Raw genomic sequence first — 27,451 nt, forward strand, 5'->3', positions numbered from 1 at the left:
ATTAAAAGTGTGCGCCACCACTGCCTGGCTCACAAATCATCCTTTTTTTTTTTTTAAGATTTATTTATTATTTATTTGTAAGTACACTGTAGCTGTCTTCAGACACCAGTAGAGGGTGCTTGGCTGTTTTGTTTGTTTAAATAGGGCCTCACTACAGAGCCCAGGCTGACCTGGACCACAATGTCCTCCTGCTTCTGCTACCTCTGGGATTCAAGTATTACCATGCCTCCCTCCCCACCCCCTGTTATAGAACTCTTAACTTATAGATGTTTTGGCTTGAATAATCTATATGTATGTTATTCTTTTCTTGTACTTGACATTTATTGAGCTTGGAATTTGATTTATAGTTTCTACCAAGTTAGTAAAACCTTTGCAGTTATTTGCAGCGCTCATATTCTTTTCTGTTTTCTTCCTTCTTCCTGCTTCAAGGACTGGTATTACATAATGCAGTCTTTTCTTTTGTTGCCCCATTTTATATTGTTTTATTGCTATACTGTAAGGTTCTGCAGTATCTTATATGCTCTTGGTCTCAGTTAATGTAATATGATCTCAGATATGGTTCACACTTCTAAATTTCTGTTTTTATTTGTTTAACATAGTCAAGTTCTATTCCAAGCATTAAATTTGACAGCCATTCTTGTTGATGACAACCTTTTTCAAAAAGTTTTTAGTTTGTTTGCTTGCGTTTTAGACAGGGTCTTCTTACTATGTAAGAAATACACCTGCATCTGCGTCCCAAGTGCTAGGATTAGAGATGATACCACACCTATCCATAAACCTTTTTAATAGAGAGCTATAGCAAAATGATTACAGAGCTACTGGGAGATGGTGGATATATAAAAGATGATTGCTTTTTGAAGCACATTTCTATAAATAATACTAGACAAATATGGTAGAAGCGACATGTTACATAGAGAGTGATTTTACAAGATAAAATATTGTCATATTTATATGATGAGCATGATGTGTTAAAAAAGAGAAATCAACTGATACATGGAAAGGAGATGGCAACCTTGGAAAGTTTTACATTTTTTTTTTTTTTTTAAGATTTATTTATTATATGTAAGTACACTGTAGCTGTCTTCAGACACTCCAGAAGAGGGCATCAGATCTTGTTACAGATGGTTGTGAGCCACCATGTGGTTGCTGGGATTTGAACTCCGGACCTTCGGAAGAGCAGTCGGGTGCTCTTACCCACTGAGCCATCTCACCAGCCCAAGTTTTACATTTTTAAAAAATAAGATTTGGTCAGAATTAGACAGTAGCCTTTGAATCTGAGCACAACTAGCATCCTTTGTCACATGAAAGAGGCAGGATACTTGAGTGCAGTTGGGATAAAATGTTAGGTTTTCTCGTTTTAGTCTAGAGGCCATAGAAACTTGCTTTTTGGCAATAGCCTCTGGGCAGTTTTCTGGGTGCTGTAGGCAAAACACTGGCTTAGATGGTTTAGATACTGTTTCTCTCTATAACTAAAAGAGATATTTAAATACAAAGGAAAGGGTTGGAGAGATGACTCGTTTAAGAGCACTGGCTTATTATCCCAGAGGACTAGATAACAGCTTCCTATAATAATTCCAGATCTGGGGGATCTTACATCCTTTTCTGGCCTCCATGGCTCCTAGGCATTCAAATGGTCTATAAATATACATGCAGGCAAAACACTTATAAACATAAAAGTATTAACTTTCTTTCCTGGTTGCTTTTGGTCAATGTTTTATCATGGCAACTGTCTTAGTTAGGGTTTTACTGCTGTGAACAGACACTATGACCAAGGCAACTCTTATAAAGGACAAAATTTAATTGGGATTGGCTTACAGGTTTAGAGGTTCAGTCCATTATCATCAAGGTGGGCGCATGGCAGCGTCTGGGCAGGCATGGTGCAGGAGGAGCTGAGAGTTCTACATCTTAATCTAAAGGCTGACTGACTTCCAGGCAACTAGGATGAGGGTATTAAAGCCCATACCCACAGTGACACACCTATTCCAAAAAGGCCACACCTCCTAATAGTGCCACTCCCTGGCTCCTATAAATTTGCTCAAACACATGAGTCTATGGGGGCCATACCTATCGATAGCATAATAAAAGTATATTTAGTTTAACTGCAAAAGTCCCCATAGTCTATAGCAGTCTCAACAGTGTTATAAGTCTAAAATTCAAAGTCTCTTCTGAGATTGATCCTATCACTTAACTGCAATCCCCCAAAGCAAGACAGGATATCAGCTGGGCAAACTTCCAACTCTGCATCTTCATGTTCTGATGTCAAAGTGGTTTTCACATCTCCACTCCTTTTTCATCTTTGATGACTGTAATAAAGTTCTTTCTTCTGGTCTAGTTCCACTCCCTGCTAGCAGCCTTCCTAGGCAAGTATCCCATGGTTCTGGCACTTTTAACATCTTTGAGTCTCCAAGGCAACTTCAACTTCAGCTTCCTGTTCCAATATATGGACTCTACACATGATCTTCTGGGCTCCTCAAAAGGGCTTGGGTCGCATCTCCAGCTCTGCCCTCTGTAGTATTCTAGGCTCTGGTTGACTCCACTCCATTGCTGCTGCTGTTCTTGGTGACCATCCTATGGTATGGGCATCTTGTATACTCTGGGGTTTTCCACCACAACTAGGCTTCACCAATCGTCTCTACTAGGCTCTCTTATGGTGCCAAGCCTCAACTTCTTTACATGACCCCTGCAATCCTGGGTCGTCAACTACAACTGAGGCTGCACCTTCACCAATGGCCTTCCATGGCCTCTCATATTGCTACTCCTTAACTGTTCTTTCTGACTCTTCATGCCTTTAAAACCAGTACCACCTGGGTGATTCTTACACATTACCAAGTACAGCTGCAGCATGAGGTACAACCTTGGCTATCTCTGGAACATACATTCTTTGTGTTCTCAGAAAACACTTCCCAGATTTCACATCAGTGATATTGGTCTCTTCTGCTAATTTCTTAGCTCCAGCTAACTAGCATCAATTGTCCCAGTAGTCTCTTCCACTTGACTATAAAACCAGAGCCAAATGCATTAAGCTGCTGAGTTCTGCTGCTTCATAGGGTTGCAACATGCCCCCTTTGTTCTATTATATTATCATCAGCTTTCTGTTTTTGATGAATTTATTCTCTGCCTAAGCTTAGTTATCTTGGAACTTGCTCTGTAGACTAACTTTGAACTTAGAGATCTACATGTCTATCTCCTAAACTCTGGTCTACCATGCCTGGATTTAGGTTTTTCTCTACTTGGAACTTGGTTTGTACCAGGCTCCCCATGAACTTAGAAATCTGCTTGCCTTTGCCTCCTGAGATTAAAGGCTTGTACTACTATGCCAGGACCTGAATTTAGCTGGGTGGGATCTTGTCCCAAGATCACCATTCCCTTAATTCAATTTAATATCCTTAAACACAGGATTTAGCTTCATTTCATTTCCTGGTGCCCCTTTAATACTCAAAAGATACAGTTTATATTTTTCCTTTCTAAGCTTGCTATGCTTGTTCAAAACACTCTTCACAAAACTCAACCAGAGAAAAAAATCTCTGCTGAGCTTTTTTGAGACTTCCTTTGTCAATGCAATTAATATAAATCTCTTTACCTTAGCTTCATGTAGATCTTCAGACAAGGGAAAAAAGCAGCCACATTCTTCATAAAAGTGCCACAAAAAGAGTCTCGAGGCCACATACTGAAATTCTTCTTCACGAAAACCTCTTGGGCCAAGTCTAAATCATTCTTAGCAACAAAGTCTTCCATATTCCTACTAGGATAGCCCATTAAGTTCAATTTAAAGCATTCCACTGCTGTCCAAATCCAAAGTCCTACAATCTTTTTTTTTTTTTTTTTTTTTTTTTGGTTTTTCAAGACAGGGTTTCTCTGTGTAGCCCTGGCTGTCCTGGAACTCACTTTGTAGACCAGGCTGGCCTCGAACTCAGAAATCCGCCTGCCTCTGCCTCCCGAGTGCTGGAATTAAAGGCGTGCGCCACCACGCCCGGCAAGTCCTACAATCTTTATTCTTCCAAATAAAAGCATGGTCAGGCCTATCACAGCAGCACCCCACTTCTGGTATGATCTTCTGTCTGAGTTAGGGTTTTCCTGCTGTGAATAGCCACCATGACCAAGACAAGAATTCTATGCTAAATGCAAAGTCATTAAGATTTGACACTATTTTCTTTAGCCTTTACACTAACTTTATTCTTTTGGCTGTGTCTCTTTGGTTATCTTGACACAATTTGTTGAAAAGGTTATTTCTTCATTGAATGATCCTGGCATCCTTTTTGAAAATTAGTTGACTTCTTTTTAACAGCAAATATATATTTAGTTTTCTTATTATTTTGGTTGCTCTTTCCCAGAAAATTCTGTCATTAAAAAGAAGAATTTGTTTGCTTTTTGTTTTGTTTTGTTTTGTTTTGTTTTTTGAAACAGAGTTTCTCTGTGTAGCCCTGGCTGTCCTGGAACTCACTCTGTAGATCAGGCTGGCCTTGAACTCAGAAATCTGCCTGCCTCTGCCTTCCAAGTGCTGGGATTAAAGGCATGCGCCATCACTGCCTGGCTGAAAGAATATATTTAAGTAGGCTTTTTAAATGGATCTGTCTATAAGTTTGGCATTATATCTTACAGCGTACATTTTGTATATGAAGTTATGTTTCTGTTTTACTAAAGCTTCTCTAGTACCAGGTTCTGTACTATCATAGGGCTTTTTTTTTTTTTTTTTTTAAGTATGCACTCTCCGGGCGGTGGTGGCGTACACCTTTAATCCCAGCATTTGGGAGGCAGAGGCAGGCTGATTTCTGAGTTCGAGGCCAGCCTGGTCTACAAAATGAGTTCCAGGGCAGCCAGGGCTACACAGAGAAACCCTGTCTCAAAAAACCAAAAAAAAAAAAAAAAAAAGCAGGATAATCTCTGAATTTGAGGGTATCCTGGTCTATATAGAGTTTCAGACCACCCCAAACTTCATATTGAGACCCTATCTGAAAAGCAAATAAATAATAAAAAGAAGTATGTAAGTTCTTTACAATGCTATTGGATTATAGGAAACCAGGGACAGAAAGTAGGAAGGGATAGGAAGGGAATAGAGAGGCATGGCATGGGACACCCATGTGGGAGCTGTGTTTTCTTTGTAGAGATGTAGTATATTTTTAATGTATTATAGATGACACAGTTATGTTATTTAGGGTTTTTTGTTTTGTTTTGTTTTGTTTTTTGAGACAGGCTAGTAGGTAGCACAGGCTATCCTTGAATTCACAATGTGGCTCAGAGTAAACTTCAGTTCCAAGTTTTTCAGCCTCCACCTACCAAGTACTGGCATTATAGTTATAAACCACAACATTTAGATTATAGGGCTTTGGGTATTGAACCCAGGGTTCATGCATGCTAGACAAGTACTGTATCAACTGAGTTAAATTCTCTAGCTCTCTCTTTTTTTTTTTTAAATTAAGTCTTTAATCTGGGATTGAACCCAGGACCTTGAGTATAGTAAGCAAATGCTGTCTCCTACTTATTCACATTTGTAGTCCAAGCACTTTCTCAAGAACAAGAATTAAAGATATAGTTTTGTAAGTATGTGTGTGTGCGTGGTCTATGCCAGAAGACTCAGGTACCCAAGAGGGCTATGAGAGGATGTCTTATCTTTTGAAGCTGAAATTACAGTGGGTTGTGACCTGTCCAACATGGATGCCACCCAAGTACTGAACTCAATCCTAAAGAAGAGGAGCTTAACACTGGAACATCTTTCTACCCCCAAGACCAAAAAATCTTCAAATTATATGAACTTGCTAGATCTCTGTATTAGATTATGAGTATCATGGATGCTGCTGAAAAGAAATGGAGACTTTTGGGTGGCCTTGTACTATTTCCGAAGCTCTGATAGTCTATGTAGATGGGATCATCACATTCCTCCAGTATTTTCTCTTTCGTATATGTTGAAGCATTTTTATCACTTGGAGCTTTCCTCAGGAATAGATCTTTCTCTTATACCATCACTTTGTATAACTTCATGTTCCTTTCTCTTAGGAGTCGCAACAGTCTAACTTTGGCCCTGGAGAACAAAGTAAGTATTTCTTTTCTTGTTGATTTTCTTTTTTTTTTTTTTTTTTTTTTTAAAGATTTATTTATTTATTATATGTAAGTACACTGTAGCTGTCTTCAGACACTCCAGAAGAGGGAGTCAGATCTTGTTACGGATGGTTGTGAGCCACCATGTGGTTGCTGGGATTTGAACTCCTGACCTTCGGAGGAGCAGTCGGGTGCTCTTACCCACTGAGCCATCTCACCAGCCCTCTTGTTGATTTTCAAATCAACCTATTTATCGGGTATTTTATTCATATAGCCATACCTTATAGTGCTTCCTAATAATTTTTATATGTGTTTTACCCTGATTTTATGATCTGGTAAATAACAAACAATCTGAGCTCAGTCCTTTTTTTTTTTTTTTTTAAATACTGATTGATTGATTGTGAATACACTGTTGCTGTCTTCAGATACACCAGAAGAGGGCATCAAATCCCATTATAGATGGTTGTGAGTCACCATGTGGTTGCTGGGAATTGAACTCAGGACCTCTGGAAGAACAGTCAGTGCTCTTAACCTCTGAGCCATCTCTCCAGCCCTTAAGCTCAGTCTTAAGAAAACTTAAAAACTGTCATTAAAAATGAAAATAAGTGCTTGCTTCGGCAGCACATATACTACAATTGGAAAGATACAGAGAAGATTAGCATGGCCCCTGCGCAAGAATGACACACAAATTCATGAAGCGTTCCATATTAAAAAAAAAAAAGAAAATAAGCTGGGCATAGTAGTGCTTACCTTTAATCCCTCCTTGTACTTAGGAGCCAGAGGCAGGCAATTATCTCCAGGCTAGCCAGGGCTGTGTAGAAAGACCCTGTCTCAAGAACAAAATAAATTTATTTATTTGAACTAACAGAATTTCATAAAATCAATTTGGTGGGTACCAAATGAAGTAAGAACCATTCTTCTGCCTTCCCACTTTGTTTATGGTATTGGTTTTGTGGTGATAAAACTGTAGGTAGGAATGGTCGTGTTAGCTAGGGTTTCTATGTATTCCTTACTTTGTTTGTTTGTTTGTTTGTTTGTTTGTTTGTTTTTGAGACAGGGTTTCTCTGTATAGCTCTGGCTGTCCTGGAACTCACTTTGTAGACCAGGCTGACCTCGAACTCAGAAATCCGCCTGCCTCTGCCTCCCGAGTGCTGGGATTAAAGGCATGCACCACCACTGTCCGGCTCTTACTTATTCTTCCTGAGTCTTCTGTTCTGGATAAAGAGAAAGCCTGGGGTTCTCTGCAGCCTCCTTGTTACCTCCACTCTTCACTTCTCAGTCTCTTGGGGAAGATGGCTGTAGAGAATATGTGCACTAAGAAGTGTAGGTTAACACTGGTGAGGTCAGCCATTGCAGATGTCTGAGTGTTAACCGGCGTGTGTGTGTTCTTAATGCAAGAGACGAAACAAGAATTTATCTATGTTTACTTATTTACCATGTTTATAGGAGGCATAGGAAAGCTATAGTACGCATGTGGAGGTCACAAGACAACTTACAGCAGTCAAACCTTACATCTGTATGGCTATTTAGTTCTACCTTATAGCTGTAGCTACAGATAAATAAAAGGAACATGACAGTGAGGTTTGGTTGGTTTTTGTTTTTGAGATTGGATTTCTCTGTGTAGCCCTGACTGTCCTGGAACTTATGCTATAGACCAGGCTGGTCTTGAACTCAGAGAGATCTGCCTGCCCCTGCTTCCTTCATGCTGAGATTAAAGGCATTCACCACTACTACCTGGTTCTGACAGTGGTTTTTGAAGCAGGCTCTCAATATGTAGCCCAAACTGGCTTGGTACTCAGAGATCCTCCTGTCTCTGTCTCTGTCCTCTAGAGTTATAGGAGTGCATCACCACACCCAGTTTTGAGATGCTTACATGCCCCAAAATAGCTGGCTAGAAACCCTAATCTTTTCATTTTCTCTCAAGATTGCCTCCTCCTTACTTTGTCCCCACCCTCATTTACTTCCCCAGTGTTTAATTATGGCAAATGGGATCATACATTTCTTCTCATTTGTTAAAACTTGGTACTTTTCACTGGATCTACTCTAAGTGTTTATCAATATGTAATTCTAGTTTACTCTTTGTTTGTTTTTTGTTTTTTTGTTTTTCGAGACAGGGTTTCTCTGTATAGCCCTGGCTGTCGTGGAACTCACTCTGTAGACCAGGCTGGCCTCGAACTCAGAAATCCACCTGCCTCTGCCTCCCAAGTGCTAGGATTAAAGGCATATGTCACCACTGCCTGGCTCACTCTTTTATAATATTAAACCATGTTACATGAAATAATTACAGTTAATTAGTCTTTTACTAGTGGACATATATTTTATTTCCTAGCTTTTGTTGTTAAAGCTGTGCATTTTTTTTTTTTTTTTTTTTTTTTGGTTTTTCGAGACAGGGTTTCTCTGTATAGCTCTGGCTGTCCTGGAGCTCACTTTGTAGACCAGGCTGGTTTCAAACTCAGAAATCCGCCTGCCTCTGCCTCCCAAGTGCTGGGATTAAAGGCGTGTGCCACCACGCCCGGTGACAAAGCTGTGCAATTATAATGCTGGATGTGGTGACACATACTTGTAACCCTGACTCTGGGGCAGCCGAGCCAGAAAGATTGCAAGTTCAGGGCCAGTTCAAACTCTGCATTGTGAATTTGGGCCAGCCTAGACTGTGTAGTAAGACCCTGTCTCCAGAAAATATGCATAAAGTCATATTATTATTAATATCATGTCTATATGTATTTCTCCAGTAATCTGGGTAGATTCCTTTCATTGAACTAGATCAATAGCAGCATAGTTACAGTATTGATAGGGTAATGTGAGCATATTGCCTTCTAAAATGGCTGTGGAAGATCATTGCTTGAGGATGCCTGTGTCTTTTGTCCATCTTGTGCAATGTATTATATATATTTGAAGATTGACATTTTGTATAGATATTTTATAATGTAAATAAACAACTCAGTTGCCCACTTCTATATTTTTTTTGTTTCAGAAAGATACAGTACTGCTAAAACATCAAATGGACACCAGTCAAAATCGTAAGTTTATTGCTTAATGGATGTCTTCTTTTCCTAGGAGGTATCTGTAATAGCTGGATATTTATGCTAGAAATATTACTCTTTTGTTTTTTAATATTTAAATTACCATGAATTTTGTATGTGTGTGTGTGTGGAGCGGTATGTGGAAGTCATAGGACAACTTGTGGGAGTCAGTTCAGGTTGGTGGGTATAGTGGCAAGACCCCTTACCCTCTGAGCCATCTCTTTGGACTCTGGTTTCATTGTGAAACCAGAGGCCTTGTGCATGCTGAACTCATATTTCACTGTTGAGCTACATACATTTCCATGCAGAAACACTAATGTTTCAAGATAGACATAAGCTAACTTTGCCTATAAAGAGCTAGAGATTATAGATTTTAAAGACCATATAGCCTCTGTCCTAAATACTCACTTCTATCATATAATATAAAAGCTGTATAGACTAAAAACACTAATTTTATTGTTTTTTTCTTTTGAAACTGTGACTGAGTCTCATGTAGTCTGGGCTGTCCTCAAACTCACCACTTGTAGTCAAAGATGAGTTGAGCTTGATCCTCTTGCTTCTGCCTCCCAAGTGTTCAGATTATATATAGGCACCTGTTGTTATTCCTCAGTTTTCTCTCCTTTTTGATGGTGATAGAGATTGAACACAGGATCTTGTACATGTTAGGCAAGTATCATACTACTGAACAATATCTCCAGTCTGCTAATATTTTCTTTACAAAACAGCAGTAGAATACTGGCTATGGAAATAAATGTCTTTAATCCTAGCACTCAGAAGGCTGAGTCAGGAGGATTACTATTAGTTTAAAGCCAGCCAGAGCTACATACAAAGCAAGTTGGACCAATCTGGGCTATGTATAGTAATACTCTTTTTCCAAAACAACAAGCCTCTCAAAAAACAAAAGGAAAAGAAAAAACATTAGTGGCCTAGGTTCACCCACCCTTTTGAGTTCACAGTTTACATTTAATAAAGAAACCGTGTTAAACATAGTATTCTTCTTAGTAATCCTTCCATTTAGTTACTGAGTGCTGTACACTAAACAACATTGTTTATACTATCTTTAAGATTTCCTATTTTTATTATATTTTGTAGGTAGAATCAGAAACGTTTCATAGTTGGGGTAGGCTGTTAGATGTTAATAAATTACATCTGGAGAGTGAGCACATGACCTCCTAAGATCACAGGTTAACACAGTGGTTAGAGCAAGTGCCAAAGGAGTAGCCACTGTGTGGCTTCCTGTGCCATAGCCACAGACCACAGAGTTAACCCCAGTCTAATAGCCTCTTCATGTAACAAAAGGAGGACTGAGAAAGAAATACACTACTTCTGAGAAACTCATATATTCCTTTTATCATATCTGTGTGCAAAAACTAATAATACATGTCTTCTGTATATACCAAGTATACCATGGACATACCACTTCAGTTGCTGAGGAAACTAGAACATATGCTGGACCTGGAACAGTGTGGTAAAGGCTTTGACATACTCACATATGTAAACAGGTTCATTGAGCCGCCATTATTAAATCATAAGGGCTGAGAGAATTCAGAGTAAGTACATTTTCCTTACTGAAAATCAGTTATGCCGGGCGTGGTGGCGCACGCCTTTAATCCCAGCACTCGGGAGCCAGAGTCAGGCGGATTTCTGAGTTGGAGGCCAGCCTGGTCTACAAAGTGAGTTCCAGGGCTACACAGAGAAACCCTGTTTCGAAAAAACCAAAAAGAAAAAAAGAAAAAAAGAAAAAAAAAAGAAAATCAGTTATAGAGATACACTTAAGCCCTTGTACAAAAGGAAACTTTCTAAAATGTTCATTTACTGAACTGATTTTAAAACACTTCTCATATTCTATAGTCATCTGGTTGCTTTATTTCCAGGTAATTTTTGTGTATGTTTTGAATTGATAGCCAGATTTAGAAATGCAGATTAGTCTTTGAGGGGAGAGTGCAGGTAGTTACTGCAGTGACAGAAGACTTCTTCCAATGCGGGGGGGGACTCAAAACCCTTTCAAAAGAAAGGTAACCGAGCGCCTGCTGACGAGAACGGAAGCACTGTCTAGTACAGCTCTCCCAGACATCTTGTTAAAGAGTTACTCATGTAAAACCACACTGTTTTGTGTTACTCTGATTTTAAGTTTACTGATTTTAGACTTAGAAAAAACTTCACTCTTTGACATTACTTTGAAAACAAATTGCAGAAATTGTCAGCTTACTCTATTTATATACTTTAAATTCAATTTGAATTTTGTTAAAGGGAGACTTAGAAGTTGAAGTTTGAAAATTTGTACATGGTCCTTTCTTACCCCAAACTCTCCTGCTGGTGTCTACTTGTATCCTTAGCCAGGCAATTATAAACCAGAACTTTGACTCTGGAAATTGTGTTGTGGTTTTCAAAGTTATCCAACAGCTAGAAGTTACCCAGGTCTCTCTCTTTGTGGATTATTGGAAACAAAGAAGAAATTGCTTGATGCTTTGACTTTATCTTGCTTCTCTTTAGGAGTCTTATCTAGTAGACCAAAGCTCTATTAACATATATGTGTACAATTTTGTAACAGGAATGTATATGAGTTTAACTAGAAAACAAAATCAAATGTTTTACTTGTGGAGCCAGCAGTTCTTCTGTTCCTAACATGCCCACTGCTATCTTTACAGAACACTAAATTCTGTTTTCTTTAAAAGTATTTTTTTGGGCTAGAGAGATAGCTCAGTTAAGAACATCGACTGCTCTTCTAGAGGTCCTAAGTTAATTCCCAGCAACCACATGGTGGCTCACAACCATCTGTAATGGGGTCTGGTGCCCTCTTCTGGTGTGTGTCTGAAGAGAGCAATGGTGGTGTATTCATATGCATATAACAAATAAAAATACTTTTTTCAAAAAAAAATTTTTTTTGCTGGGCGTGGTGGTGCACGCCTTTAATCCCAGCACTTGGGAGGCAGAGGCAGGTGGGTTTCTGAGTTCAAGGCCAGCCTGGTCTACAGAGTGAGTTCCAGGACAGCCAGAGCTACACAGAGAAACCCTGTCTCGAAAAACCAAAAAAAAAAAAAAAAAAATTTTTAGGCTAGGCAGTCATGGCACATGCCTTTTACACATGCACATGCATTTAGGCGGCAGAGGCAGGCAGATCTCCAAGTTTGAGGACAGCCTGGTATAAAGAGTTACAGAATAGCCAGGGCTACACAGAGAAACCCTGTCTAAATAAATAAATAAATAAATAAATAAATTTCCTCCCGAGACAGGCTTTTCCAGGGCTACACAGAGAAACCCTGTCTTAATAAATAAATAAATAAATAAATAAATAAATAAATAAATAAATAAATAAATTTCCTCCCGAGACAGGCTTTTCCAGGGCTACACAGAGAAACCCTGTCTTAATAAATAAATAAATAAATAAATAAATAAATAAATAAATAAATAAATTTCCTCCCGAGACAGGCTTTTCCTGTGTAAGGCTTGGCTGTCCTAGAACTAGTTCTGTTCTGTACACTAGGCTGACCTAAAAATTTTTTTTTAATGCATGGAAAGTTTAAGGCTTACAAAAATGGCTGATTTCCTTTAAAATGTATTGGTATAATGTGAACAATTCCAAACTTAAAGAGTATGTGTATGTGTGTTTCAATTAAATTTTTGGCTAACACAATGATTATTCCTAGAATTATTGATACATATTTAGTATTCTGGCCTGGTGTGACTAATTAATGCTACTTTCTGTATTTTCCCTCTAGTATGTTAAAAGATGACTTAAAACTAAGCAGCAGTGAAGACAGTGATGGGGAACAGGTATGCCAGTCCTTCACGTTACAGTTCCATTGTGTCTTGGTCAGTACCTTTTCTTTCTTTTTTTTTTTTTTTTTTGGAGGGGAGGGTGTGTGGTTTTTTTCCGAGACAGGGTTCCTCTCTGTGAAGCCCTGACTGTCTTGGAACTCACTCTGTAGACCAGGCTGGCCTTGAACTCAGAAACCCGCCTGCCTCTGTCTCCCAAGTGCTGGGATTAAAGGCATGCACCACCACTGCCTGGAACCTTTTCTGTTTATAAGCTTTCTGACACTGGATGATTGTTACCTTCTGTAATGTCTTTGAGCTGCTGCTTGCTGTTGCTGTTTCTCTTAAATTGATGTTTCACTAACACTTATTGAGGATCAAAATGTATTTTTGAAGCAGGAATTACTTACAAGAAATATTTACGAAGTTATTTATTTATTGTATGTGAATACATTGTAGCTGTCTTCAGACACACCAGAAGAGGGCATGGGATCCCAGTACAGATGGTTGTGAGCCACCATGTGGTTGTGGGAATTGAACTCAGGACCTCTGGAAGAATAGTCAGTGTTCTTAACTACTGAACCGACTCTCCAGCCCCTCCCTCCCTCCCTCCCTCCCTCCCTCCCTCCCTCCCTCCCTCCCTTCCTCCCTCCCTCTCTCCCTCCTTCCCTTCCTTCCTTCCTTCCTTTTTCTTTTTTTCTTTTTTTTAAAAACAAACATTTTTTTTATATGCATGGCCCCCTGGAACTGGAATTACAGATGGTTGTGAGCACTATGTGGGTATTCTCTGTTAGAGCAGCCTCTGCTCTTAACTGATAAGCCATTTTTCCTACCTTAATTTTTTTTTAAAGAATTATCTTAGAAATTATTTTTTTTCCTCTTGTTAGTAGTGGTACTGAGCATTGAACTAGGCAAACTCTGCTTCTTTAAGTGAAAACAGGGTCCTGGCTTGTTATTGTTTGTGGTGTTTTGGTTATTGGTTTTGTTTTGGGGCAGTTTCACTAAGGCCCAGGTAGCCTCAGATTCATAATCCTGCTGCCTCTGCTTTCTGAGTGCTGTGGTATACTGTACTGTTTTTTTTTTGTTTTTGTTTTTGTTTTTAATCACTGTATTAAGTAACTATTAATTTATATGCTAAAGGAACCAACCTTTGTTTTTTTTTTGTTTTGTTTTGTTTTTTGTTTTTTTTAGTTCAGACATTTGTATTATGTAAATAGAGTATTATTCATTCATAATTTCTTATGCTTTATTTTTAGGATTGTGATAAGACAATGCCAAGGAGTACACCAGGAAGGTGGGGAATCCTTTTATTTTGTGGTTTTGTTGTTGTTGGTTTGATGGCTGAGGTTAGTCTGATTTAACATTGTGGTGGTATCATTAGCAGCCTTATAAATAATGTCAGTTGTGATGGTGATTGTATCATTCTGGAAATTAACAAAAATTGATTATTTATTCAAACTGGGTGAATTTTAAAATATGCTAAAAGTGAGTATTATTATCAGAATGGTACACCAGAGACTTTTGGGGGATGTGTACTTCATTTGTAAGGAAGTTTTGGGTTTCTTATCTCACATCATTAATAAAGTTGGTTGTCAGATTTGCGTGGGGTCTTGTTGCCATCATAAAGGAAACATTTGCCATTTCTGTTTTATCTCCTTCAGTAACTCTGAACCTTCACACCATAACAGTGAGGGAGCAGACAACTCCAGGGATGACTCGAGCAGCCACAGTGGATCTGAGAGCAGCTCTGGGTCTGACTCGGAGAGTGAGAGCAGCTCCAGTGACAGTGAGGCTAATGAGCCGTCGCAGAGCGCATCTCCTGAGGTGAGAGGGGGCTGCTGCCACTCAAGCTCTCCTGACAGCCGCTTCAGCCGTGGATGTCATCAAAGAGACACGAACCACATGTCTTATAGAAAACCTAGATTGGGTTTACTTATTATTTGAAAAACTCTTTTTTAAAATTAGGATTTGCCCATTGCATACACTAGCAAGATTTTATTGAAAGGACCCAGAAGTAGCTGTCTCTTGTGAGACTATGCCGGGGCCTAGCAAACACAGAAGTGGATGCTCACAGTCAGCTAATGGATGGATCACAGGGCTCCCAATGGAGGAGCTAGAGAAAGTAGCCAAGGAGCTAAAGGGATCTGCAACCCTATAGGTGGAACAACATTATGAACTAACCAGTACCCCGGAGCTCTTGACTCTAGCTGCATATGTATCAAAAGATGGCCTAGTCGGCCATCACTGGAAAGAGAGGCCCATTGGACTTGCAAACTTTATATGCCCCAGTACAGGGGAACGCCAGGGCCAAAAAGGGGGAGTGGGTGGGTAGGGGAGTGGGGGGTGGGTGGGTATGGGGGACTTTTGGTATAGCATTGGAAATGTAAATGAGCTAAATACCTAATAAAAAATGGAAAAAAAATTAGGATTTGCCTCTTATTAGAAGATTTATATTATATTGTCACTGTGACTAAAGTGAGTCTTCCGTTGTGTAATTGTATTGTAGATTGATACAGTGCAACTGAAAATCTCTCCTAACACCTACATCATATGTTTACTTTCTAGCTTTAAATAATTTGCAGTAGTGCCTTTCAAGTTGAACTCCTAACTGGAATTTTTTTTTTTTTTTTTTTTAAAGACAGGGTTTCTTTGTGTAGCCCTGGCTGTCTTGGAACTCACTCTGTAGACCAGGCTGGCCTCGAACTCAGAAATCCGCCTGCCTCTGCCTCCCCAGTGCTGGGATTAAAGGTGTGCGCCACCACTGCCCGGCCTTAAAGGCCATTTGTAATAAGCTCTTCTTGTTGGTTCTACCTGTATACTCCAGCACTCAGGAAGCCAAGTGACTAGAGCTAATAATATTTTGTCTGTGTTTTGATCCTGGCATAAACATGACATATGCTTGTCATCTTAAGCATTTTTTTCTTTTTTCTCTTGCTTGACTCTATAAAGAGGGGGAAAGCTTCACTATTGAGAAAACTCTATATCTATATATTTTATCTGTTTTTCTTTTCAGCCTGAACCACCACCAACAAACAAGTGGCAACTTGATAATTGGTTGAATAAAGTGAACCCACATAAAGTATCCCCAGCTTCCTCTGTAGACAGCAACATCCCATCTTCTCAAGCCTACAAGAAAGAAGGCCGGGAGCAGGGCACTGCCAGTAACTACACAGATCCAGGGGGGACAAAAGAAACGAGCTCTGCCACCCCAGGACGAGACTCTAAAACCATCCAAAAGGGATCAGAAAGTGGCCGTGGGAGGCAGAAGTCTCCTGCACAGAGCGACAGTACCACTCAGAGGAGAACTGTCGGCAAAAAACAACCCAAAAAACCTGAGAAGTCAGCTGCTGAAGAGCCTCGTGGAGGCCTGAAGATAGAAAGTGAGACCCCTGTGGACATGGCTGCCAGCATGCCCTCCAGCAGGCACAAAGCAGCCACCAAGGGCTCGAGGAAACCCAACATCAAAAAGGAATCAAAATCTTCTCCTCGACCTACGGCAGAGAAGAAGAAGTACAAGTCAGCCAGTAAACCGTCCCAGAAGTCTCGGGAGATCATAGAGACTGACACCTCGTCCTCAGACTCGGACGGCAGCGAGAGCCTGCCTCCCTCCTCACAGACTCCTAAGTACCCTGAAAGCAACAGGACTCCTGTCAAACCCTCCTCAGTGGAGGAAGAAGATAGCTTTTTTCGGCAACGAATGTTCTCTCCTATGGAAGAGAAGGAGCTCCTTTCCCCACTCAGTGAGCCTGATGACAGGTATCCACTCATTGTGAAGATTGACCTCAATCTTCTGACTCGAATACCCGGGAAGCCTTACAAAGAAACAGAGCCACCCAAGGGGGAAAAGAAAAATGTTCCAGAGAAACACTCGAGAGAGGTGCAGAAGCAAGCCTCAGAAAAGGCTTCCAACAAAGGCAAGAGGAAACACAAGGTCTGTAACAGGCTGGTGGCTTTCTTACTTTTATAGAAATATTTTTTTCTACCTTCCATATCCTTAAGCATCTTAATATTAAAATATTAGCTATTTTTAAAATAATTTTATTTATATGTCTATGAGTATATGTTCTGTATGTCTGTCTGTCTCTCTGCCTGTTGTCTGTTTACCTGTCTGTGTCTGTGTGTATCTGTGTCTGTGTATGCACTCAGGCTTTTGTATGCTCCTATGGAGGCCAGGGGAGGATATCAAATTCCCTGGAGCCAGTTCCAGCCAGTTGTGAGCTGTCTGACATTGTTACTAGTACTTAACTTTGGTCCTGCTTGAAGAATAGCAAGTGTCCTTAACTACAGAGCCATCTTATCCCCAAATACTTGCTATTTTGACTTTACATAGTCACTGTTGATTTTGAATTATATTTTATTGATTTGTGTGTGTGTGCACATGTGTACACTATAGTGCATAACTGGAAACCAGAGAACAACTTGGGGGAGTTGATCTTTCCTTCTGCCATGTGGATCCCAGGGACTGAGCTCAAGTTGCCAGTCTTTACCCACTGAGACTTCTTGCCAGCCCCTTTTGTTGTTCATGTTTAGATACCAGCATCTGAAATGCCATGGAAATAGAGTTTTTGGATTATGAGCTGTAAGGGAAAATAGTGACTGAGCACAAGGCCTTAATGAGACTACATATGGAACAGTTTCTCTGTGTTCTGTCTCCTTAAATAAAGCTGGATAGTTTCTTCTTAAATAGGATCTCTGAGCAGAGTGTATAGTGGCCAGGTTAAAAGTAGAGTTTGAATGTCAACCATACATCTTTTTTTGTCTTAGCTTCAGGTCAAGTCATACTTTTTATTACTGTCCTAATGTGAGACCAACTGACTGACTAATTTTGTGACAGATATATCCATAAGAATTTCACTCATCCAATATTTACCTTGTGCCTAGCTTTTTTCCATTAACACAGGTCAGAACTGAGAAAAGTTCCCCAGGGCTAAGTGTGTAGCTTAATAGGAGAGCTCTTGCTGAGCATGTGTGAAACACTGGGTGCAGTTCCAACATGGAGGAAAAGTTTGTGGGTTCATAGCCTGCTCTCATCTTAAATAGTTCCAAGATAAAGACACAGCTTGGTATAAGATCAGCTTTATACAGAGCTGGCATATGTGTATATAAGATCAGCTTTAAACAGGGTCTGCATATATGTGTGTGCACCATCTTGTGCCAAGAGATCAAAAAAATGTATTGGATGCCCTGGAATTTGAGTTACAGATGGTTGTGAGCTACCATGTGGGTGCTTAGAACTCCTAGATGTTCTCTCTACAAGAGCAGCCAGTGGCTTTTAATCATTAATATATCTTTCCAGCCCTCCCCTAGAATTATAATTTTGGTAAAGTATCAGGGGCAATTCCTGGACTTAGTCACTGGTAAGATTAGGAGTCTGTAGGTGACTTTTTCTCATGTTTTCATTTATCTGATTTTAATCATCATTTAATGGCAAATGGACTCTTCTGTTACATTAGAAGTAGAATATGTTTGTATTCTTATTGCTTATTACTTGAAGCAATAGGAAAACTTAGCTTCACCTATGGAAGTAACATCAACAGTAGATAGGTTTGCCACTTGTAATTCAGCTAAGAAGTTTTTCAGAGATAATGAGGCTTACCTGTTAGCAAGTAGCAGTTTGTTCAAGTGCTGATGAAACTACAGAGGTGGAACTTCTATGCAGTGCTAGCAGAACTGTGAGATGCAGTTGCTTTGGATTATAGTTTGGCAGTTTCTCAAAAAAGCTGACTATACAGTTGCCTTAGGATCCACCAATTATAGTCCCAGGTATATATCCAAGAAAGAAATAGAAATACATGTCTACACAAAACTATTACAGTGCTCACGGCCACATCATTTCACACTGTGGATCTAACGTAGGACACCCTTGTTATGCTTAAGACCTTCTGTTTCTGTTTTTGTCCAGAATGATGATGATACCCGAGCCAGTGAGAGCAAAAAACCCAAAACAGAGGACAAGAACTCATCAGGCCACAAGCCATCCAGCAGCAGAGAGTATGTTCCCAAGTCATGTTGCATGTCCATATTGGCTATGTTTATCATTGGCTGTTTGGTACTTTTCGATTGCTTCAGAATATTCTTTTTAGTTGATTGAATGTCATACACCTGTATGCACAGGTAGATAGTAGTAAGAGCTGTGCATTTAGCTAATAGAGATGGGAAGCTATTACTTTTTGTTTGTTTGTTTGTGAGATAAGAATATCTCCTAGTTAGGGTTATTATTGCTGTGATGCAGCACCAGGACCAAAAGCAACTTGGGGAGGAAAGGGTTTATTTGACTTATTCTTCCATATCACTTCAACTGTTCATCATTGAAGGAAGCCAGGATAGGGACTCAAACAAGGCAGGAACCTGGAGGTAGAAGTTGATGCAAAGGCCACAGAGGAGTGCTGCCTATTGGCTGGCTCCTCATGGCTTGCTCAGACTGATTTCTTTATTTTTTTTTCTGTCAAACTTTTTTTTATTAGATATTTTCATCATTTACATTTCAAATGCTATCCTGAAAGTTCCCTATACCCTCCCCCCTGCCCTGCTCCCCTACCTACCTACTCCCACTTTTTGGCTCTGGCATTCCCCTGTACTGGGGTATATAGTTTGCAAGACCAAGAGGCCTCTCTTCCCAGTGATGGCTGACTAGGCCATCTTCTGCTACATATGCAGCTAGAGACACAAGCTCTGGGGCTACTGATTAGTTAATATTGTTGTTCCACCTATAGGGTTGCAGACCCCTTCAGCTCCTTGGGTGCTTTCTCTAGTTTCTCCATTGGGGACCCTGTGTTCCATCTTATAGATGACTGTGAGCATCCACTTCTGTATTTGCCAGGCACTGACATAACCTCATACAAGACAGCTATACCAGGGTCCTTTCAGCAAAATCTTGCTGACATATGCAATAGTGTCTTGTCTGGGTTTGGTGGCTGACTATGGGATGGATCCCCTGGTGGGGTAGTCTCTGGATAGTTCATCCTTTCATATTAGCTCCAAACTTTGGATAGTTCATCCTTTCATATTAGCTCCAAACTTCCAGACTGATATCTTAATAAAACCCAGGGCCACCAGCCCAGGGATGGAACCATCCACAATGGGCTAGGTCCTCTCCAGTATCAACCACTAACTAAGAAAATGCTCTGCAGGCTTTCCTGCAGCCCAATCTTATGGGAGCATTTTTTCACTTGAGGTTCCCATCTCTCAAATGATTCTAGTCTGTGTCAAGTTGTTATAAAACTAGCCAGCACAGAATATGAGATAAGAGTTTCTGGGTAGCTTATCTGCAACTTGAAAGAGACTAGTAACTTGTAAGCAACTTGTAAGCATTACTCTTTTCACAATTTATCTATTTATTCAACTGATTCAACCAATTTTTTTTTTTTTTTCGAGACAGGGTTTCTCTGTGTAGCCCTGGCTGTCCTGGAACTCACTTTGTAGACCAGGCTGGCCTTGAACTCAGAAATCCACCTGCCTCTGCCTCCCAAGTGCTGGGATTAAAGGCATGCGCCACCACTGCCTGGCTCAACCAATATTTTATTAAGCATTTATTTTGTGGCAGATTGTTCTAGGCACTGGGCATGATTGTGGAAAAGAGAAAGCAGATAAATGGGGAAGGCAGAGAAAGCAACAGATGCCTACTTGATGGGATTTACAGTCTTTTCTTTTGTAATCAGCATATGGAGAATATCTTTGCAAATTTGTCCTTAAAGTAGGTGAAAGAGATGGAAAAATCCTTCACTCCTGTATCACTCTGTGCAGAAATAAGAGCACCTGGGATTTTTTTTTTTCTTGGCAGGTCATCTAAGCAGAGTAGTACAAAAGAAAAGGACTTGCTACCTTCACCTGCTGGGCCCATTCTTTCAAAAGATTCAAAAACAGAGCATGGTTCTCGGAAGAGGACTGTCAGTCAGTCGTCGTCCTTAAAGTCCAGTGGGACCAGCAGCAAAGAGAACAGTGGCAGCAGCAGCAAGAGCAGCTCCTCCTCCACAGCGAAGCAGAAGAAGACTGAAGGCAAGGGTCCCAGCAGCTCCAAGGAGGCCAAGGTATGTGCTGGGGCTGGAGCCTTGGAAAGTCACCCTTGTGTCTTCCCGACAGACACTGCTGTTTGTAAACAGCTCACTAAGATTGTAGGCCTGTGCAGTGTTTAAACTGAATATATGAGGGAGAGACTGATTAACCTTGTCTGTCTGTCTGTCTGTTTGTCTGTCTGTCTGAAAGGACAACTTTCAGGAGTTAGTTCTTACCTTTCATCTTGTTGGGGCAGGATCTCCCTACTGTTGCTGTACCGTGCACCCTGGGTTAGCTGGGCGGTTTTCCTCTATAGGAGACCTGGGGCTGGAGAGTGTGCCATCACATCTGGCTTTTTAAATTTTATTTATTTATTTATTTACTTACTTACTTACTTAATTTTGAGGTAGAGTCTTACAATGTAGCTTTGGCTGGCCTGGAACTCACAGAGATCCATTTGTCTCTGCCTCTTGAGTATTTGGACTAAAAGTGTGTGCTATAAAACCCAGCTTCAAATAATTGCCCTTAACATAGTAATGATACAGTTGAATAGTCTTGGTGTTTATAGACTGAAATTTGGGTCTAAGAATGTTTTTCAAGGGTCTGTTTTATTGTTTGTTTGTTTGTTTTTTGAGACAGAGTTTCTCTGTGTAGTCTTGGCTGGCCTGGAACCTGCTCTGTAGATCAGTCCAGCCTTGAATTCACAGAGATCCACCTCTCTCTGTCTCCTGAGTGCTGGGATTTAAGGTGTGAACCACCACTGCCTGGCAATTGTTTTTTTGTTTTTTGCTTTTGTTTTTTTGTTTTTTTAAGACAGGATCTCAAGCTGCGCAGTGGTGGCGCATGCCTTTAATCCCAGCACTCAGGAGGCAGAGGAAGGCGGATTTCTGAGTTCAAGGCCAACCTGGTCTACAGAGTGAGTTCCAGGACAGCCAGGGCTACACAGAGAAACCCTATCTCAAAAAACCAAAAAAAAAAAAAAACCAAAAAACCCAAAAAAACCCTCCTTTTGAGTGTTGAAATTAAGGGCATGTGCCACCACACCCAGCATCTATTTTCCTGAGTGGTACTGTGGTACAGCCCTTTACTTCTCTGTGTGTGCGAGGTGTGTGTGTGTGTGTGTGTGTGCATGTGTGAGTGCACGCGTGCAGGCACTTATGATGCAGCACCACCCCCACTTGTATGGCCATGCGTGTATGCAGAGGCTAAGGAGGGCCTTTGGTATTGTTTTCTATTGAACTTTGTCTCGTTTTTTTTAGTTTTTAAATTTTTTGTTTTGTATGTGTGAGTGTTTTGCATGTGTGTATGTGTGATATGTACCACTTGTGTGCCTGGTGCCAGGGGTCAAAAAAGGGTATTTGATCCCTTGAACTAGAGTTACAGGTGGTCATGAGACATGATATGGGTGCTTGGGACCAAACCCAGGTACTGTGCAATAGCAACCAGTGCTCTTAATTGCTGAGCCCTCTCCAGCTGTTTGTCTTATTGAGATAGAGTCTTTCTTTGAACCTGAAGCTCACAATTTCAGCACTGCTGCTCCCTGAGTGTTTGATCCTCACAACCCTAGTGTTGTCAGAACATGCAGCCATGTCCAGCTCTTATGCAGATACTGGGGATTTGAACTCAGGTTCTCTTGCTTCAAAGCACGTGTGCTTACCCACTCAGCCATCTCCCCAATCAGTACTGTCATTTTGACACTCAGTTCGTATCTTCAGTTCGTATCTTCCTTATGTTTTAACAAGTACCTACCCTAAGTGCCTTGCACGCAATAGACTCTTAATAAGTATAAAAATACATATTTTGGTTATATAAAATGAACCCTTTTGGTTCTTTTTGGTTATTTAAAATGAACTCAATCTTCTGTTGAGTAGAAGTAGTATAAAATCCAAAACAAAGAAATTTGAAGATTGTGGAATTTTGCTTCTGCTTTAGCAGTGGCTGAAGAAGTGCAATTAGCTTCATTTTTAATCTTCTGACAGTTTTCAACTTAGTTATATCTATCCTTTTGATCAGGAGAAGGCTCCAAATAGCTCCTCTAATTGTCCTCCGTCTACACCAACTTCTGAGTCTTCGAAGCCTCGGAGAACAAAGCTTGCCTTTGATGACAGGTAAGATAAACTTTGTGGGTTTTGTTTTTTGTTTTGTTTTGTTTTTTTGAGACATGATTTTCTATGTAGTCTTGAGTGGCCTGGAGCCACTGTGTAGACCAGGCTGGCCTCAAACTCTTAGAGGTTGACTTGCTTTAGCCTCCCAGTGTCTGGATTAAAGGCATGTGCCACCATACCAGCTTTAAAGAGTAAATACACTTCCGTGCATTTTAGAAATTCTAGTCAGTGTATAATAAACTCACTTAAGTATGTCAGATCCTATATGATTAATACTTGTATCTGACCTACAGAATATTCAGATTTTTAACATGAAAGGCATCTTTAATCTTGCTACTCTTTTAACAACCAGTGACTCTCCAGAGTGACAGGAAAGATGTTCTTCCTAGAGCTAATCCTGCTGTGAGTACTACTGCTGAGAATAGTGGTCTCAGAGAAGCAATGTCACTTTCTCTTTCTTGCCTTCTGTCAGAAGGTACTTCTTCTATCTGCATAACATTTATTCATGGTTTTTAAAACAAAACAAAACAAAAAACTTGATTAAGCTAATGTTTAACACTAGGGAACGTGATCTGTGTACTTGAGTAGAAGATTTGCCATAGTAGCCCATAATTTATGTTCTTAATCTATACACATTTGTTGGGAAGTTGAAATGTTTATTAATAATTTATTATTGTTTTGTTTTTTTGTTTTTTGTTTTTGTTTGTTTGTTTGTTTTTCAAGACAGGATTTCTCTTTATAGCTCTGGCTGTCCTGGAGCTCACTTTGTAGACCAGGCTTGCCTCGAACTCAGAAATCCACCTGCCTCTGCCTCCCGAGTGCTGGAATTAAAGGCGTGAGCCACCACTCCTGGCAATAATTTATTATTGTTGTAAAATATTTAAAACTCATTCACCTCCTGAGAATGTGAAAGTTGTAAGATACTAGACACTAAAACAACTTTGTAATTTTCTTAGGAAATTTTGACCATTTTTATTTATAAAAATAAAAGCTGGGCTTGGTGGCGCACGCCTTTAATCCCAGCACTCGGGAGGCAGAGGTAGGTGGATTTCTGAATTCGAGGCCAGCCTGGTCTACAAAGTGAGTTCCAGGATAGCCAGGGCAATACAGAGAAACCCTGTCTCAAAAAAACCAAAATAAATAAATAATAAATAAATAAATAAATAAATAAATAAATAAAATTTATTTAAAAAATTGTTTTTTGCAGAAATTATTCAGCAGACCATTATTTACAAGAAGCAAAAAAACTCAAACACAATGCAGATGCTTTGGTATGTAAATATTCCTGATGTGCTTCATTAAACTTATATTCAGGTTTTGACATGTGTACCCTTCTGTTGTGTGTATTTGCAGTGGGTCATTAATCAGCACTGTTTTCCTTTAGTCTGACAGGTTTGAGAAAGCCGTGTACTACCTTGATGCTGTAGTGTCTTTCATTGAGTGTGGGAATGCATTAGAGAAGAACGCTCAGGAATCCAAGTCCCCATTCCCTATGTACTCAGACACGGTGGAGCTCATTAAGTAAGTGGGGACTATCTTTATCAGTTATTACTGTTACTTAGTTATTGACATACTGATATGGTAAACTGAGAAGATACTTAGTGTTCCATTTTTCTTAGGGACGATTTTAGTGGGTGTTTTATTTAGGGTTGATTCTGATATTTTTATAATATAAGTTCTAAGATCAAGGTGAAATATTCTGTTCTTTTTTTATCTCAACTCATAGGTACACTATGAAACTAAAGAATTATTTGGCACCAGATGCTACAGCTGCAGACAAGAGACTCACAGTACTTTGGTAAGTGTTTTGTCTTCTAGCCTTTGCTTGGGAAACAGGCAGTTTCTTGATGAATTGTGCTGTGTGTGCTTTTATGAGTATTACCCATGAATCAGTCTTCCACAACCTCTTCACAAACCTTAACAGTCAAACAGGAAATAGCTCAAACCCCTACTGAAAGGTTTTAGCTCCTGTCTCTAATCCAGTGCCCTCTTGATGAATGTGCTGGAGTAGGACCAATGCTGGACCCCTCCATTGAATTAAGTGACCAGTTTTTAAAGCTCTTTTTATACATGCCCCTTGTCTTAGTTAGGGTTTCCATTGCTGTGAAGAGACACCATGACCAAGACAACTTGTATAAAGGAAGACATTTAGTTGGGGCTGGCTTACACTTATAGAGGTACAGTTCATTATCATCATGGCAGGAAGCAAAGTGGCCTTTGCTGGGGTTGTGAGCAGGAATAACAATTGTGTGGACTGAACTGTGTGAGCTGGGTGAATGTTGCTGTATTCCATCTCACTCAATGTTCAGTTTCCAACTTTTAGTTTTTAACTTTTAAAAGATATTTGAATTATAGTATGTTGGTATAGTCTTAATTTTGAATGTCAGTAATAATGGGATATTAAGAGTTTCTTAGCTACTTTTCTTTCCCTATGGTGTGTTCTATATTAAGCTGACCTCTTGGTTTTGTTTGAGAGGTAACATTGACCCTGGGCCATGGTTGCTCAAATGAAGCCAGCCCTATATTCCTACACAATGGAAAGACTGCTTGTAGATGGCGCCATGTCTATATACACTGCCCTTTTCCATTGCCTAGCCTGAGATGCCAGTCATTATTGTACCTGAGGCTGTTCAAACTGAAGAAGGAGAACGCTCTCAAGTACTCCAAGACGCTAACTGAGCACCTGAAGGTCAGTATGTATAACACAGTCCATTGCTTATGAGACAAAATGTGGAAACCTTTCCCTCCCTGTCCCAGAGATACTCTCATATTTAGGCACAACATGCCAAGAGAGGAACAAACTACTGCTTAGAAGTTCTCAGATGTGTTTGTACTTTCTTGGGAAAGCCTTCAAGTACGGATATTGGATTACATTTTTATAGCCGTAAATGGTAGCCATATCTGTCCTAGAAAATAGTCTTTGTATTTTTCATACCACCTGTCTTCAAACTGTTACCTTGTTTTGTTTTGTCCCTTACACTACTAGTGATGGAACTCAGGGCATTCTAAGCAAGTGCCAACCACTGAAGTATACCCCAGACAGGAGACAGGATTATTGCAGTGCCCTACATACCTTCCTTTTTATTTCAAGCTAGTACCATATAATTCTCCTCAAATTCTGTTGTAGTTAGGACTTTAAACTCCTCCATAACTCATTGTTGCCTATAAGCTCAAGGTCTGGCCTATAAGGTCCTGAAGTGTTTCTTATTTCTTGTCTAAACCTCTCTTTATACAACCTACATGGGTTATGGGTATTTTCTTTTCTGTCTGGTTTTGTATATAATATGACTTGTTCCCATGTGTCTTTTTTTTTCTTCCTCCTCCTTTCATTTATCTCTGTTATTCATTGGGTTTTTTCCCCCCTTTTCCTTCCCCACCCTACTCCCACCCCCTCAGTTTTTCAAGACAGGGTTCTCTGTGTAAAAGCCCTGGCTATCCTGAACTCTCTTTGTAGACTGGGCTAGCCTCGAGCTCAGAGACCCACCTGCCTCTGTCTTCCAAGTGCTGGGATTAAGGATGTGCACCAAGCCCAGCTACTCGTCTTTGAAGTCTTCTAGAACAATCTAGCTTTTCACTTAGTAATTTCTTTCTGTTGTACATTCATACATCCTTTGCTGTTGTTTTTAAAGATTTATTGGCCTGCCGAAATGGCTTAGTGCTTAAGAGCACTGACTGCTGTTCCAAAAGACCCAGATTCAATTCCCAGTTTTCACATGGCCACTTACAACTCTGTGTGTTCCACAGGATCTGACATCCTCTGGCCTCTGATGGCATCAGGAATGCATGTGATACACAGATATACATGTAGGCAAAATACCTGTACATAAAAAAAATACTAAAACATATAAAGATCTCTCTCTCTCTCTCTCTCTCTCTCTCTCTGTGTGTGTGTGTGTGTGTGTGTGTGTGTGTGTGTGTGTGTGTGTTCGTGTTCGTGTTCTCAGAGGCCAGAGGAAGATCCAGATCTCTTGGAGTAGAGTGAGCTGCCCAGCTTGGGTGCTGGGATCTAAAGGCAGAACCTCTGGAAGAGCAACAGTTGCTCTTAACCACTGAGCCATCTCTACCGTCATGTTACTTTTCTGTGATAGTGTCTCATCTAGTCTAAGCTGACCTCAAACTCCCTATGGAGCCAGTTTTTTCAATAAAGTTCTCAAGATCAACCCTAGCCCAAACACTTTGGAAGATACTGAATGCCTTAAAAGTTATATATATTGCTGTTAAATATTTTTTTTTTCCCATGCAGAATTCTTACAGTAATTCTCAAGCACCTTCACCCGGCTTGGGGAGGTAGGTACAGTTTTGTTCTCTGATATATTTTTGATTAGCTTATTTGTGGATCAGAGTAGAAATGGACAGCAGAATGGTTGCTAATTTTAAAGTATTACAATCTCTAGTAAGGTGTTTTAAACTTTATTTTTTTGATGTTTGGAATTGAATCCAGGGCCTTTGGAGCGCTTTCCTACTACGTTTTGCCTCTAGAAAAGTACTTTCTTTTTAAATTATTCTTTCCAATTTAATAATTTTAAATATAAAGAATTTTAA

The 27,451-nt window shown here is 40.0% G+C and overlaps 1 protein-coding gene and 2 non-coding genes across 6 annotated transcripts in view; all 3 read left to right on the forward strand.

Moving 5' to 3' along the window:
* The window catches only part of Aff4 (AF4/FMR2 family, member 4), a 71,191-nt gene that overhangs the window by 33,124 nt on the left and 10,616 nt on the right, over positions 1-27,451 (forward strand). For all 4 annotated transcript variants that reach the window (XM_030246443.1, XM_011249331.3, NM_033565.2 and 1 more), the window contains 14 exons: positions 5,992-6,028; positions 9,008-9,053; positions 12,776-12,830; positions 14,069-14,106; positions 14,474-14,636; positions 15,826-16,743; positions 18,715-18,803; positions 20,593-20,839; positions 22,818-22,912; positions 24,117-24,180; positions 24,294-24,430; positions 24,636-24,707; positions 25,505-25,598; positions 27,153-27,196. In XM_030246443.1, the coding sequence (XP_030102303.1) occupies positions 5,992-6,028; positions 9,008-9,053; positions 12,776-12,830; positions 14,069-14,106; positions 14,474-14,636; positions 15,826-16,743; positions 18,715-18,803; positions 20,593-20,839; positions 22,818-22,912; positions 24,117-24,180; positions 24,294-24,430; positions 24,636-24,707; positions 25,505-25,598; positions 27,153-27,196 (2,099 nt within the window). The remainder of the gene's footprint in view (positions 1-5,991; positions 6,029-9,007; positions 9,054-12,775; positions 12,831-14,068; positions 14,107-14,473; positions 14,637-15,825; positions 16,744-18,714; positions 18,804-20,592; positions 20,840-22,817; positions 22,913-24,116; positions 24,181-24,293; positions 24,431-24,635; positions 24,708-25,504; positions 25,599-27,152; positions 27,197-27,451) is intronic.
* Positions 6,639-6,745, forward strand: Gm25930. The gene has a single exon (XR_003949875.1). It is a non-coding gene; the product is annotated as a U6 spliceosomal RNA (small nuclear RNA).
* Positions 25,434-25,504, forward strand: Mir6920 (microRNA 6920). Its single transcript, NR_105885.1, has one exon. It is a non-coding gene; the product is annotated as a microRNA 6920 (primary transcript).

The sequence above is a fragment of the Mus musculus genome, chromosome 11 (assembly GCF_000001635.26).
Source record: "Mus musculus strain C57BL/6J chromosome 11, GRCm38.p6 C57BL/6J".
Lineage (NCBI taxonomy): Eukaryota > Metazoa > Chordata > Mammalia > Rodentia > Muridae > Mus > Mus musculus.